Source organism: Arachis stenosperma, chromosome 4, assembly GCF_014773155.1.
Source record: "Arachis stenosperma cultivar V10309 chromosome 4, arast.V10309.gnm1.PFL2, whole genome shotgun sequence".
NCBI lineage: Eukaryota > Viridiplantae > Streptophyta > Magnoliopsida > Fabales > Fabaceae > Arachis > Arachis stenosperma.
This window is the reverse complement of record NC_080380.1, coordinates 141,702,509-141,716,854: the sequence shown is the minus strand read 5'-3', so window position 1 is coordinate 141,716,854 and position 14,346 is coordinate 141,702,509. Positions and strand designations below refer to the sequence as shown.

The following is a 14,346-nucleotide window of genomic DNA, read 5'->3' as shown; positions in this document are numbered from 1 at the left end:
TAATATAAAAAATCATATTATTTAAATTATAATTAATTGATATTTTACTATTGTATTATTTTATATATTTTATTTATTTATTATAATTTAGTAAGATAAAAGTATGTAATTATTTTTTTAAACATTAATTATTTATTTTACTTGTAATATAAAATTAAATAAATATAATATTTATTTAGTACATCCAATTGTTAAAAATTTTTTGTTGTTATATTATTTGATGAATAAAAAAATATTATCTTAAGAAAAATTAATAATATATTTTTAATAATATTATTAATGCAAAATAATAAATTTTTATTTTTTTCAAATAATATATTTTATTTTAAATATAGTAAAATAACATATTTTTAACAAATTCTTTTGTTATTAAAAAAATCATATCAATATTTTTTATATGAATTTTCTGATTAAATTTCTTTTTTTTTTTGCAAGAACTATTATAATATCGAAACATGAAAAAAATAAATATAAAGATTTAGCTTTATTTTTTATTTGGTTTGAATTTGGTCAATAATAAAATGTGACATATATATATATATAGATTGAATTCATAAAATATAGATTATTTAATATAATATGAATGGTAAATGCATAAAATATTTAAAATATAGATTTTGTGAAACTATATCATGACAAAGAGATGTATTATGTAAAAAAAATTAATATTAATTTTTTTATTTTTTATTAACTTTTTTAAAATAAATTAATTAGATATATAACACAATTAATTCACTTTATCTTTTTATGTATATAACTTTTAACAAAGATTATGAATAACATTAATGTTTGCGCATGACACATAGCAAGTGCTTCCACACTTATAAAATAATATCATTTAAACAAATCTGTCATCAAAAATTTTTTTTATCAATTTATTTAATATTTTAACTATCCAATTTGGTATTGATTTTTATGAACGAATAAGCTTGTATAGACCGAAAAAAAAATCCCTCATTCAACACGACCCGAGACAAAACAATCATATTACACCAGCGAAGTACTCAGCAAAACTTGATGAAACTCTTCTCTATTACTCTATTGTTACTCATCTGGTATCTTTAAGCATCTTTATCATGCTTTAACTAGTAGCTCATCTTCAACGTGATCAGTGACAGATTTAAAAAATTTTAATAGTAGGGCAAAATAATAATAATAATAATAATAATAATAATAATTTTTATAATAAAAAATATTATGTATATATAAAAATTAGTTATTAAATTATTTATTAATTATTATATATTTGTATATAAATATATGTATTGATTAATTTATTTTTAATGTGTATTTTTTATTTTTATATATATATATATAGTTATTTTCGATGTAAATATAACATGATTAGTTTTTATAATATCTAATTTTATAAATTAAAATATTAAAATAATCATTTATAAATAGAGTAAACTATATTTTTATCTTTAAAGTTTGACAAAAGTTTTAAAAATATCCTTAAATTTTATTTTGTTTCAATTTTGTCCTAGAAGTTTTCGATTTGCATCAAATATACTCCTGACGGCTAATTTTTCAAAAAATTTAAGATCAATTCAACAACAATTTCATAAGAACAACCCCTCAACACAAGCAAATCAAGCATAATTTTCATGCATTATTGTTATATTGGTCTTAAATTATTTGAAAATTTAGCTTCCGATGGTATATTTGATGCAAATCGAAAATTTTTTGGATAAAATTGAAACAAAATAAAATTTAAGAGTATTTTAAAACTTTTGCCAAACTTCGGGGACAAAAAATATATTTTACCTTTATAAATATCTATCTTTTTATATAGGAGAATACTACATATTCATATTTTTTTGTTAACCAAGTCCAATCAAATTTGTCTAAGACAACAAAAATCAATTATGACTAATATTATTTTAAGTTTTATTGTTTAACTTAATTAGACTTAATTCATAAAAAAATTTGGATGTGTAGAATTTCTTTTACGGTAATTGCTATGGTGCCTAAAAGTGTTTGCCTAACTTATTAAAAATGGTTAAAAATTAATATTTAATTTTAAAAGTATAAAAGTAAATAATTATTAAATATTCAAAAATTACCACAAAAAATAAGTTAGGTAAAAGTTAGGCACCAAATTATAGGCACCATAGAATTTACCTTCTTGTACATATATATAAGTAAATACTTATTTAAAAATTTACTTCTTATACAATTAGAAGTCAATTTTTATTGAGATTCATAGTTAAAAAAGTTCTTTCAATTAATGTAGTTGTTACAGAAAAAAATTAAAACTAATATAAAAAAAGATAAATAACACTCTTTCGAGTTGATTTCTAAGAAAAAACACAAATTTCATTTAAATTGAGAATTGATCATTCTAATGACATCTAATATGAAATTTTTAAATTGACTATGAAGTACTAAAAGTTGAGTAAAAATTTATTGTGGGGTCAAATTTAATAATTTAATGGGGCAAATAAATATTATTATCATATACTACTCAAAAAAATTTTCAAATGTAATGGGGACTATAAATAAAGTGTTGAGATTTGCTGAATTAACAAGAGTGCAGCACTCCATACTTAGCAAGTAGCGTTTAAAGATGAACTATTATGTATTATTTTTATAATTAAATCTGATAATTTAATATAAATTTAACGAAAAAAATGCATACATATGTCATTATTACTCTTTTTTTTTGTAGTAAAGAAATTTTTATTAGAAAATATAGAAATTTATTAATATAGCACAAAATTTTTTGCGTGTAACACAAATTTATCGGTATAGTATAAAATTTTTACATATAGCACATAAATATTTGCGTATAGCATAGAAATTTTTATACATAATACGTAAATTTTTTGCTGCTAATGTACTTGTACGAATGTATTTTGTTAGTTGAGTGAATCAATATTATGGATATGTAGTCGTTTAAAAATTGTATTGTATACTAAAATTTTTGTGCTATACATTAAGATTTATATGTTGTATACTAAAATTTATGTGTTGTGTATATTTTATTAGTTAGGTGTTAATATTTTAGATATGTGGTTCTTTAAAATTTTATATTTTGGATACTAAAATATTTATGTTGTATGCCAAAATTTTTATACTCTAATTTCTTGAACATTGTTACGGCCTGGCCCAGGCCATTTGTGGGTCAACCCGACCCACTGAGGACCCGACTCGAACGGTCGGACACACAATACTCGCCACGCAACCCGGACACGCGTCCTGACAGCTCTCCACCACAGCTGTGAGGAAGCTTCGAGAAAGGTGGGCACATCCTTGCAGGGACAACCTCTGACACGGTATAAATGGGGAAGGACCTGCCCTTCCCCCAAGGTACGTCACACACCACCTACCCACCTTTTGCCTACACACTAACTGATTAGGGCGTCGAAGTGTCTTTGCAGGTGACACCCCCTTTTTTCTCTCCACATCGAGACATCGTTTTTCCGGCTGATCACCTCCCGCACAGTCACACCGATCAAGGCATTTCCACCATCTCAAATCCCCCTCCCGAACCGTTCGGTAATCGATTGACCGTACATTGGCGCCGTCTGTGGGAATCGCCTAGATGGACATCGCAACTGGTGCGGCAGAGCTCGAAGGCAGGGCTAATCCCAGGGGGGTTGCCTCCGCGGCTTCATCCAGAGGACGAGCAAGATCCCCCCCACGACGGGTCGGGACGACCGTACGAGCTGCCGAAGGCCGCCCGTTCGGGGAAATCGGCAGCGACAATGCCCGAATAATGCAAGAGCTGTGCCACAGGATGCAGAATCTAGAGCGTCAGCTGGCAGAACAGGAACGCACCCAGCACACCTCTGACCCAAACTATTCTCCTTCTCCCGAGAGTCGGGAAAGGACCTCCCAAAGAAGCCACTCCCGGCGTGAATCCACCCCAGTATATGAGACTGGAAGTAGTCAGGAAGAGAGCGAGCGCCCGAGGAGATGACGCGACCCCCTCATATACTCTCGAAACAGAAGAACACGAGCTAACAAAGAAGAACGCGAAAGGGACGAAGGCAGGTTCGAGAGAACGCGGCAACCTGTAATAATGGGTGCAACCCCGTTTCACCATTCTGTCCTCGAGGTCCGGCTGCCAAAGAATTTTGACAAGCCGACAGACATGAGGTACGATAGGACACAAGACCCCCTGGAACATCTGACGGCCTTCGAGGCCAGGATGAACTTAGAAGGGGTAGGAGAGGAGGTCCGATGTCGCGCCTTCCCGGTCACCCTGGCAGGACCCGCGATTCGGTGGTTTAACGGCCTCCCACAGGGGTCTATCTATAGGTTTTCGGACATCAACCGTGCCTTCTTAGCTCAATTCACAACCCGGATAGCAAAGGCAAAGCACCCGATCAACCTACTCGGGGTAACCCAGAGGCCCGGGGAGATGACCAGGAAATACCTGGACCAGTTCAATGACGAGTGCTTGGAGATCGACGGCTTAACCGACTTGGTGGCCAGCCTTTGTCTGACGAACGGTCTCCTTAACGAGGACTTCAGAAAACACCTCACCACAAATCCGGTCTGGACTATGCACGAGATCCAAACCGTAGCCAAAGAGTACATAAACGATGAGGAAGTTAGCCGAGTTGTGGCTGCCAACAAACGACAGCCCTCCTACAATCAACCCAGGCAACACGGTAACGGAGAAAGGCAGAAGGAGTAAGTCAGAGACGGAGGCCCGAGCAAGGCATCCAGATCGTTCCCCCGGTAGGAAAATTCACCAACTACACCCCACTCACCCTCCCCATCATGGAAGTTTATCAGCAAATAGCCGAGAAAGGAATCTTATCGAAGCCCCGACCACTCAAGGACCGCACCGGGGGAAACAAGAGCCTCTACTGCGACTACCACAAGGGCTATGGACACCAAACACAGGACTGCTTTGACCTGAAGGATGCACTAGAACAGGCGATAAGGGACGGAAAGCTGATTGAATTTTCACACCTTATAAGAGAGCCGAGGAGGCGACATCGTGACCATGACGACGAGGATGCCGACCTAAACGCCAGAGTCGACGATAAGCCGAGACCAGAACCAGAGGGGGACCTGGAGAAGTTCAGGGTCGGCGACACAGATGAAAAGTTCACGTTTGTTAATAGAAACCTCCCACATGAGTTGAAAGAGCCTCTAGTAGAGATGATCAGGGCCAATAGAGATCTATTCGCTTGGACACCGGCCGATATGCCGGACATAGACCCCCAAGTCATGTCACATCACCTGGCCGTCAAGCCGGACACCCGCCTAGTGGCCCAAAGGAGAAGGAAGATGTCCCAAGAGAGAGCAGAGGAGGTGGCCAGGCAGACGGCCAGCCTCCTAGAAGCAGGCTTCATACGAGAACTAGACTACTCGACCTGGCTGTCAAATGTAGTTCTGGTAAAGAAGCACAATGGCAAATGGAGAATGTGCGTGGACTATTCCGACCTCAACAAGGCATGCCCCAAGGACTATTTCCCCTTCCCAACATAGATGCACTTGTCGACGCGGCAGCGGGGTACCGGTATCTGAGCTTCATGGACGCCTATTCCGGCTACAATCAAATACCGATGCATCGACCCGACGAGGACAAGACAGCATTCATAACACCCGGGGGAACCTATTGCTACAAGGTGATGCCATTCGGCCTGAAAAATGCAGAGGCAACATATCAAAGACCGATGAACAAAATATTTGGCAGCCTCATAGGCAAGACAGTGGAAGTCTACGTGGACGACATCCTCGCAAAAACTACGAGCCTGACGACCTCCTGAGCGATCTGGGAAGCGTATTTGCATCTCTCCGATAACACGACATGAGGCTCAACCCCCTCAAATACACTTTCACCATGGAAGCTGGAAAGTTCCTAGGATTCATGATAACCCAGAGGGGAGTGGAAGCCAATCCCGAGAAATACCAAGCAATACTCCAAATGAAGAGCCCGGGCTTTGTCAAGGACGTTCAGAGACTGGCAGGTCGCCTCACCTCGTTATCCCGATTCCTCGGAGCCTCGGTAACAAAGGCTCTGCCCTTCTTCAGTCTGATGAGAAAAGGAATAGCATTTGAGTAGACCCCTGCATGCGAGGAAGCGTTCAGACACTTCAAAGAAATCCTAGCGACACCCCCTGTACTCGGAAAGCCCAAGGCCGGAGAGCCGCTATACCTATATCTAGCCATAACGGGGGAAGCCCTAGCAACAATTTTGATACGAGAGGAAGGAAAGGCTCAACAACCAGTCTACTTTGTGAGTAGAGCCCTACAAGGGGCGGAACTGAGGTACAGCAAACTGGAGAAGCTAGCTCTGGCGCTCCTGACCTCTTCTCGAAGATTAAAACAATACTTCCAAGGCCACCAGATTGTCGTTAGAACGGACCAAGGAATTCGACAAGTGCTTCAGAAACCTGATTTAGCGGGAAGGAAGATGACTTGGTCCATTGAGCTCTCCCAATACAACATACGATACGAACCTCGGCATGCTATTAAGGCGTAAGCAATGGCAGACTTCCTGGTAGAAGTGACGGGGGATCCAACCGAAGAGACGGGCACACGGTGGAGGCTCCATGTTGACGGGGCCTCCAACTAAACGTCCGGGGGTTCCTGGATCATCCTCGAGAGCCCGGCTGGAGTCATATACGAGCAGTGGATCAAGTTCGAGTTCCCCGTTTCGAACAACCAAGCAGAATATGAAGCCCTCCTGGGAGGCTTAGCCTTGGCAAAGGAAGTCGAAGCGACAAGACTGGAGATATGCAGTGATTCACAGGTCGTCACCTCGCAAGTAAACAGAAGCTACCAAGCCAGAGACTCGCTATTACAAAAGTATTTAGAAAAAGTCAAGGAATTGAGCAAGGCATTCGAAGAGTTCACGATCCAACACGTTCCAAGGGAAAGGAACACACGGGCAGACCTCCTATCCAAGTTGGCCAACACAAAACCAGGAGAAGGCAACCGATCTCTCATTCAGGGCATGATAAAGGAACCAGCAGTTACCCTACACCTGTCAAGACTAAGCCCCTCCTGGTTAGACCCAATCACTAACTTCCTAGAAAGCGGAAAACTCCCCGGCGACGAAAAGGATGCTAAAACCTTGAGAAGGGAGGCAGTCAAGTACACGATCATCCAGGGTCAGCTGTTTAGAAAGGGACTCAGCCAACCCCTATTGAAGTGCTTGCACCCCGACCAGACGGACTACGTACTTAGGGAAGTCCATGAAGGGTGTTGTGGCCACCACATAGGGGGCAAAGCCCTAGCAAGAAAGCTAATACGAGCTGGATACTATTGGCCATCGATGATGACGGATTCTAAAGAATTTGTGAGAAAATGCGTCAAGTGTCAAGAGAACGCCAACTTCCACAAAGCACCAGCTTCCGAACTGAGCCTTTTAACGTCTTCCCAACCCTTCTCACAATGGGGAGTTGACCTTTTGGGACCTCTCCCGGTTGGTCAAGGACAAGTCAAGTACTTCATCATCGCCATCGACTACTACACTAAGTGGATAGAGGCCGAGCCATTGGCTAGCATATCCTCATCCAATTGCAGAAAGTTCATGTGGAGACAGGTGATAACCCGATTCGGCATCCCAGAGGTCGTCATCTCAGACAATAGAACCCAGTTCATCGACAAGAAGTTCACAGAGTTTCTCACCAGCCTGGGCATAAGGTAGAAATTTTCCTCGGTAGAACATCCCCAGACAAACGGCCAGGTCGAGTCTGCAAACAAAATCATCTTACTAGGACTCAAGAATCGGCTGGATAATAAAAAAGGTGCTTTGGCCGACGAACTCGCCTCGGTCCTCTGGTCCTACCGAACAACCGAGTAGTCATCCACGGGGGAAACCCCATTCCGACTAACGTACGGGCTAGACGCGGTAATACCCGTAGAAATCAGTAAACCGAGCCCACGACTACTCTTAAAGGGAGTAGAGGAAGCGGTGGAAAAGGACTTAGTGGATGAGGCCAGAGAGATAGCCCACTTGTCAGAAACAGCATTAAAGCAAAGAATGGCCCTGCGTTACAATACCAAAGTGCTCAAAAGAGAATTTGAACAAGGCGACCTCGTCCTGAGGCGCAACGACATCGGTCTACCGACCCCAGGAGAAGGCAAACTTGCGGCAAATTGGGAAGTCCCCTACAGAGTCAGAGAGGTGATTGGCAAAGGGGCCTACAAGTTAGAAAAGCTCAACGGCAAGGAAATCCCGAGAACATGGAATGCGGGCAACTTGAGAAGATTCTACTCCTAGCTCATACACGGCGATCAAACAAGCTAAGTGGTTCATTGTGTAATAGCACCTTTACTATGAAAATAAACTTTGTTTAATCACCGGTTGAATAGTCCTTGTCAAAACTTTATGTTGCGTTTTATCTACCTCTCTTAACCCACTCCTCGTGTAAGCGAATTCCTCACAAGGAGCACCATATAAACAATACGCAGCCCCGGGACTGATCACCCCGGGAGCCCCTCAAGTTAAGGCCATAACAAACGGCCCCAACAAAGAGAGAACTCGACTCCTACGAAATACCAGCGTAACAGTAATACGAACAAACGAGCAAACGGACAAACGAAAGTAACATAATAAGCAGAAACGAAAGCAACATAAGCAAAAAGTGGTATCCATAAACCGACCAAATGGTTAACAAAGTCAAGTACGACAAAAAGCTTCAAAGTTTCAAAAAAGGTCCTACAACAAACCCACAAAAATATAAGGTACAGGAAATCACTTCCTCGGGATATCGACGATCTTGCCATCCTTGATGGTCTTGAAAACGCCGATTGCCGACGTGTCAAAATCGGGAGCAATAATCTTCACCTGAGCCTTGAGAGCATCTTCAGTCATGACGATCGCATTTTTTCCTTGCTCTCTCACCTCCTTGTGCTTCTTCTTGAACTCCTCCACCTCTTCCCGAGCTGACCTTGCAGCCGCAATGGCCGTATCCCGCTCCTTCTCTAAGGCGATCACTCGACTTTGCGCGTCGTTCAAATAGCTTTCCAGGGTCATCTCCCGCTCGGTCAAGTGAGACACAGAAGCATTAGCGGTCTTTAGCTTTTCCTCAGCAGATGTGGCCTTCTCATCGGCAGTTTTAAGCTCCTCCTTCGCCTTGGACAGCTGCCCTTGGAGTGTTTCCACTTGAACCTTGAATTTATTATTGGTCGTGACGGTAGACTCGAGCTTCCGGCGCAGCGACGCCATGCCCGACAACTCAAACTCGGCCTTTCAAGCTATGGCCGCGCCACAAAAGAGAGTACAATACATCCACCGCGCTTGCCCCGAGAGGTCGGTACCGTGGAAATGCTCCTCTGTGTCGGGAAGCAGTTGGGAGTCTATAAACGCACCAGCATCAAAGTTCCTCTCCATAACGGTGAGGACCCCTTCCGGGCTAGAATGCGACCTTTGCCTCTTTGGCGTTGGGATAACCCTCAACTCCTCATCCTCGGCCTGTTGAACGGAAGATGAGTGCCTGGTGCCAGCCACCTCCTCGGGAACAGGGGAATCATGCGTCGCACCGGCATCCTTATCCGACATGACAACGTCAGGAGGTGTGGGTATTACCTGTTCCCCCTCATTCCCAGGAGGCACCACTGGCTGCTCCCCGGCCTTTTCCCAGCATCTTCTGCCAAGAAAATCTTGAACAAGATCTCGAGACCGGTCATTTTGGCAGACATCCCCACTACAAGCAAGAAACGAACAAGTTAGTAATCAACACAGCAAGGCAAAACAAACAATCATGCTAATGACAACATGACGAAGACGACTCGCGAATATAATCTCGGGCGACATCCTGACTACCCATAAGGAGGTGGAGATTCACTTGATTCCTCCCAAAAATAGCCCACAGTACATCGGCTACCTTTCAGTCCACGGCCGACATCCCCTTGTAAGTGACTTTGATAAAAGGGTTGGACCCCGCCCCGAAGCTGCAGTACGTCGGGATGAGGCGCTCCCCCTCCAACGACAACCAAAAGGGGTGACGACCCTTAACCGGCCGAACTTTAAAATACTTGTCCTTGAACCCATGATAGGAGTCCTCGAACAAGCCAAATATCCTCCGCCCCTGGGCAGATCGGAAAGACATGAACCCCTTCCTCGCTTTCCCCTCCTTGGAAGGGTTCGTAAAATTAAAGAAATAAAGAAAAACATCAACAGACATCGGCAGCTCCAAGTACTCGCACACCATCTCGAAGCAGCGGATTGAAGCCCAACTGTTCGGATGCAGCTGAGATGGCGCCACCAAGATCCGATTAAGAAGACCCATCTGAAAGGAAGAGAAAGGGATGCGAACCCCTACTTGGGTGAACATAGCCTTATAAAACCAAATCCAGTCGGCAACTCGGGGGCATTGAAGTTGAGTTCATACAACCGCTCATGAGGAGCTGGAACATAGACGTCATAATTGGCCTCTTCATCGGTACCCCCACACAGGTACTCGGCCTGACGAAATTCCGTGAGCTCCTCCTCACCCATCTGGTTGGGGGAGTCCCTGAGATCGGAAACCACCCAAGCGTATGGGTCGTAATCCACATCGGAGGTGGAAGCCCGGGCGACGACACAAGGCATACCTACAGTAGGGGCACCACTCGGTTAGTCCATGAGGTCGGAAGCCCGGAAAAACCCAAAAAACCACACTTCACCTATCCTACAACCCAAACTAAGTGTACCTAAAGGTAAAACCAAATAAGGCTTATTCCAAAATGGTAACCCCCCTAACACACCCTACTTGATAGAAAAAAGGTGTCTATCCTACAAAAATCAAATAACAAGCAACAAGCACATACAATGAACATGCATGAAACCATTGAGGCAGAAGAGGAAAGGGAACGATGATTACCTGGATTAATGGAAAAAACTTGAAAAAGAGTGGGACGCGCAGGAATGTTGAAATGAGATTCTGGATAATGGAGAATGAAGAAAAAGGAGAAGCAAAAGTGATTAGGAGAAGTAAGAATGGGAAAAGAAAACTAATGCGAAACTGTTTAAAACTGCCGTAGAGAGAGCGCGAAAGGTTTGGGGGCAAAATGGTCTTTACATACAGGGTTTTTCAATCCATTACGAGCATTCAATGCTCCATGCGAGGAACGAGGCGACGAATGATTGTCCCAACAACGAACGGGCACGCACACAAGAGGCGCGTCCTCTCCACGGACAACTGACCTGGCGACCACAAACGAAGAGATAACACGCCGCCAACAGCCCGTGCGGCTAATTGCCGGAGCGTTGGGGGCACTGTTACGGCCTGGCTCAGGCCATTTGCGGGTCAACCCGACCCACTGAGGACCCGACCCGAACGGTCGGACATATAATACTCGCCATGCCACCCGGACACGCGTCCTGACAGCTCTCCACCACAACTGTGAGGAAGCTTCGAGGAAGGTGGGCCCATCCTTGCAGGGTCCACCTTTGACACGGCATAAATGGGGAAGGACCTGCCCTTTCCCCAACACCACTTACCCACCTTTTGCCTGCACACTAACTGACTAGGGCGTCGGAGTGTCTTTGCAGGTGACACCCCCTTTTTTCTCTCCACATCGAGACCTCGTTTTTCCGGCTGATCACCTCCCGCACAGTCACACCGATCAAGGCGTTTCCACCATCTCAAATCCCTCTCCCGAACCGTCCAGTAACCGATTGACCGTATAAACATATATAAGAGAAGAAGAAGAAAATCACGAAGATGATGATAATAATAATAAAAGATGATAGGAAAAAAGAAAAAAGAGAAGAGAATTAAGAACAAAACAATGGTCATGACAACGACGATCATAATAGTAATAATGGCAATGATATTGAAAAAAAACACCCAAAAAAGGATAACGATGACAAAAAAAAAATAAAAAAAAGACGTAGCACAAAAAAAAAAAAAAAGAAAAAACAACAACATAATCCGCATATAATTAAAAACTTAATTTAAAAAATCTTGTACTTCTAATTTTATTGTTATTTTAATATATATAATCAATATTCAAGTGTCAAAATATGTTCAGAAATTTTGGTGAAAAAGAAAATCTTAAAATTACACTTAAACCACACATAGATGACACATGTTATGACGGAATAATTAAATAAACACTATGCATGTAACCATTAATTAATTTTGCATTTAAGTGTATTAAACTTGGGATTTTTTTCTCAAAAAAATAAAAAAATAAATATTTTTTAAAATCTAAAATTCAAATTTTATTTCTCCGGATATGATTTTTTTTGGATAATTAGAAAAATTTTGTCATATTCCCAGCAAATTTTATATAAATTATAGAGTTTGTCGTACTCTCGGCAAATTCTATAATTTATATAGAGTTCGCCGCACTCCCTGGCGAACTTTATGTTAAGTTCGGCACAGTATAAAAACTTAGTGGGATCATTTATATTTATCCTATTCTTTTCCTTCACTTTCTTCCAAATTCACTCTCTTCTTTTTTTATCTTGTGTTTTCGACGCACGTAAAGTTCATTGCAGACGACTTTCTCAGTTCCAGGTCAATGAATAATAATTTAGTTAGAGTTAATTTTTTAGCTTTCTTAGAGTTAGTTTTCTTTAGCTTAGTTAGAATAACGGTTGACATGTTAGTTAATACAATTAATTATAGATTATATGTTAGTTAGAATGACAAACTTACTGATTTTATGTTAGGGTAGTTATTTACTAATTAATTAGGTAGTTGAGCGCGTCAGTTAGGGTTAAGGGTAGAATTAGAATTATTAAGTTTATAAGCCGAGTTAGACAATTAAATATATATCTTTAATAATTTGGTTAACGTAAAAGGAGCTGAGTTTAGTGTGTGTGTTTTCATTTTACTAGATTGTATTTAGATGGAGCAGTAGCTGTTGCGTTACGAGGATGACATGTATAGATTGGATTACGCTGAGCACATTGCTGGCAGGCTTGATAAAGTGGTATGCTTTTTTAAGTATTTTTTAATTTAGTATAATTAATTAGTAGTGAAATTTTTTATTTTATGTGTTTACCGTCCTTTTTTGTGTGGTATTTGTTTCTGTTTGGTAGGCGCCTCGGATTTTGTGCATCAGGCGAAATTTGATGGCACGGCCGCCAGAGTAGATTAGGTCATATCTCAGACGAGCTTGGTTTCAGTATGTGGCCTATATAGTCGAGTTCAAGCACGATTGGCCGCTTACCTCGGCTTTGATAGAGAGGTGGCGGCCTGAGTCCTACACGTTTCATCTACCGTGCGGGGAGATGACTATCACACTGCAGGAGGTAGCCTATCAGCTAGGGATCAGGATAGACGGTGATCCTGTGAGTGGATGCATTGGTGGGTGGGAGCAGCACCATCAGGGACGCACCATTGAGGAATTCTATGAGCAGCTACTTGGTGTTGTTCCTGGCCTAGATAATCGACAGTCACAGACAAAGTGGACGGTGAAACTCACGTGGTTCCAGAACACAGTTTGTGGAGAGTTGGAGCAGGACGCCACAGAGGAGCGCCTGATGAGGTACACGAGAGAGTACATTATGCAGCTGATAGGGGGTATACTGTTCCCAGGTGTCTCTGACTCTCGGGTGCACATTAGGTAGCTCCCACTGCTGGAGGACCTTGAGACGTGGGATCGGTTATCGTGGGAGTCGGCAGTGCTAGCTTGGCTGTATCGCCAGATGTGCCAGGCCACGAAGCATGGCCAGCGCAATTTGGGCGGGTGCGTCAGCTTGTTGCTGTCCTGGGCTTATCACCACCTCCCGCTGATACAGCCCGATGACTTTGATACTCGTCAACTTTTCCTGATGGAGAGGTATTATATTTACTTATAATAATCGTTTATGTTACTATTACTAAGTCAATTAAATTGAGCGGTAAAACATTGTTGTCGTTGGCATTGTAGGTGAGTTTAGTATCGCCCGGACAATGACAGGGACGAGGGTAGGCTTAGGCATTACAAGTAGGGATGGCAACGGGTCCCCATGGGGGCGGGGACATGCCCCCCGCCTCCCGCCCCCACCTCCAAAAACCCTCCCCGTCCCCGCACCGTCCCTGTAATGAATAACGGGGACCCCGTACCCGCCGGATATTCGGATATCCACGGGTTTAGAGGAAACGAATAAGAAAAAAAATAAAAGGAACAAAAATCTAGTGAACAATGACATCTCAATCAACTCAGTTTTATAATCCAATCTTCCAATTTTACAGTAAAAATCAAAACCTTAAATTTAGTTTTACAGCAACAAAATCCAACTCTATATCCAAATTTATCAATTAACAGAATCCAAATCTAAACCCAATTTCACATTAAGAAAATCCAAATCCTAAACCTAAACCCAATTTCCAGAAACAGAATTCAAAATTTAATCCAAATTTCATAGCAATTTCATCAAATAAAAATCAGAACATATATTCTCAATTAATAAAAAATTAGAAATATCTAACTTATTACAAGGTGGCCGCGAAG

The 14,346-nt window shown here is 41.6% G+C and overlaps 1 protein-coding gene across 1 annotated transcript; it reads left to right on the top strand.

The window, feature by feature from the left end:
• The first annotated feature begins 4,027 nt into the window (after positions 1-4,027).
• LOC130975744 (uncharacterized) lies at positions 4,028-4,648 on the top strand. Its single transcript, XM_057900485.1, has one exon. The coding sequence runs from the start codon at positions 4,028-4,030 to the stop codon at positions 4,646-4,648; it is 621 nt and encodes a 206-aa protein (XP_057756468.1).
• The last annotated feature ends 9,698 nt before the right edge of the window (positions 4,649-14,346 follow it).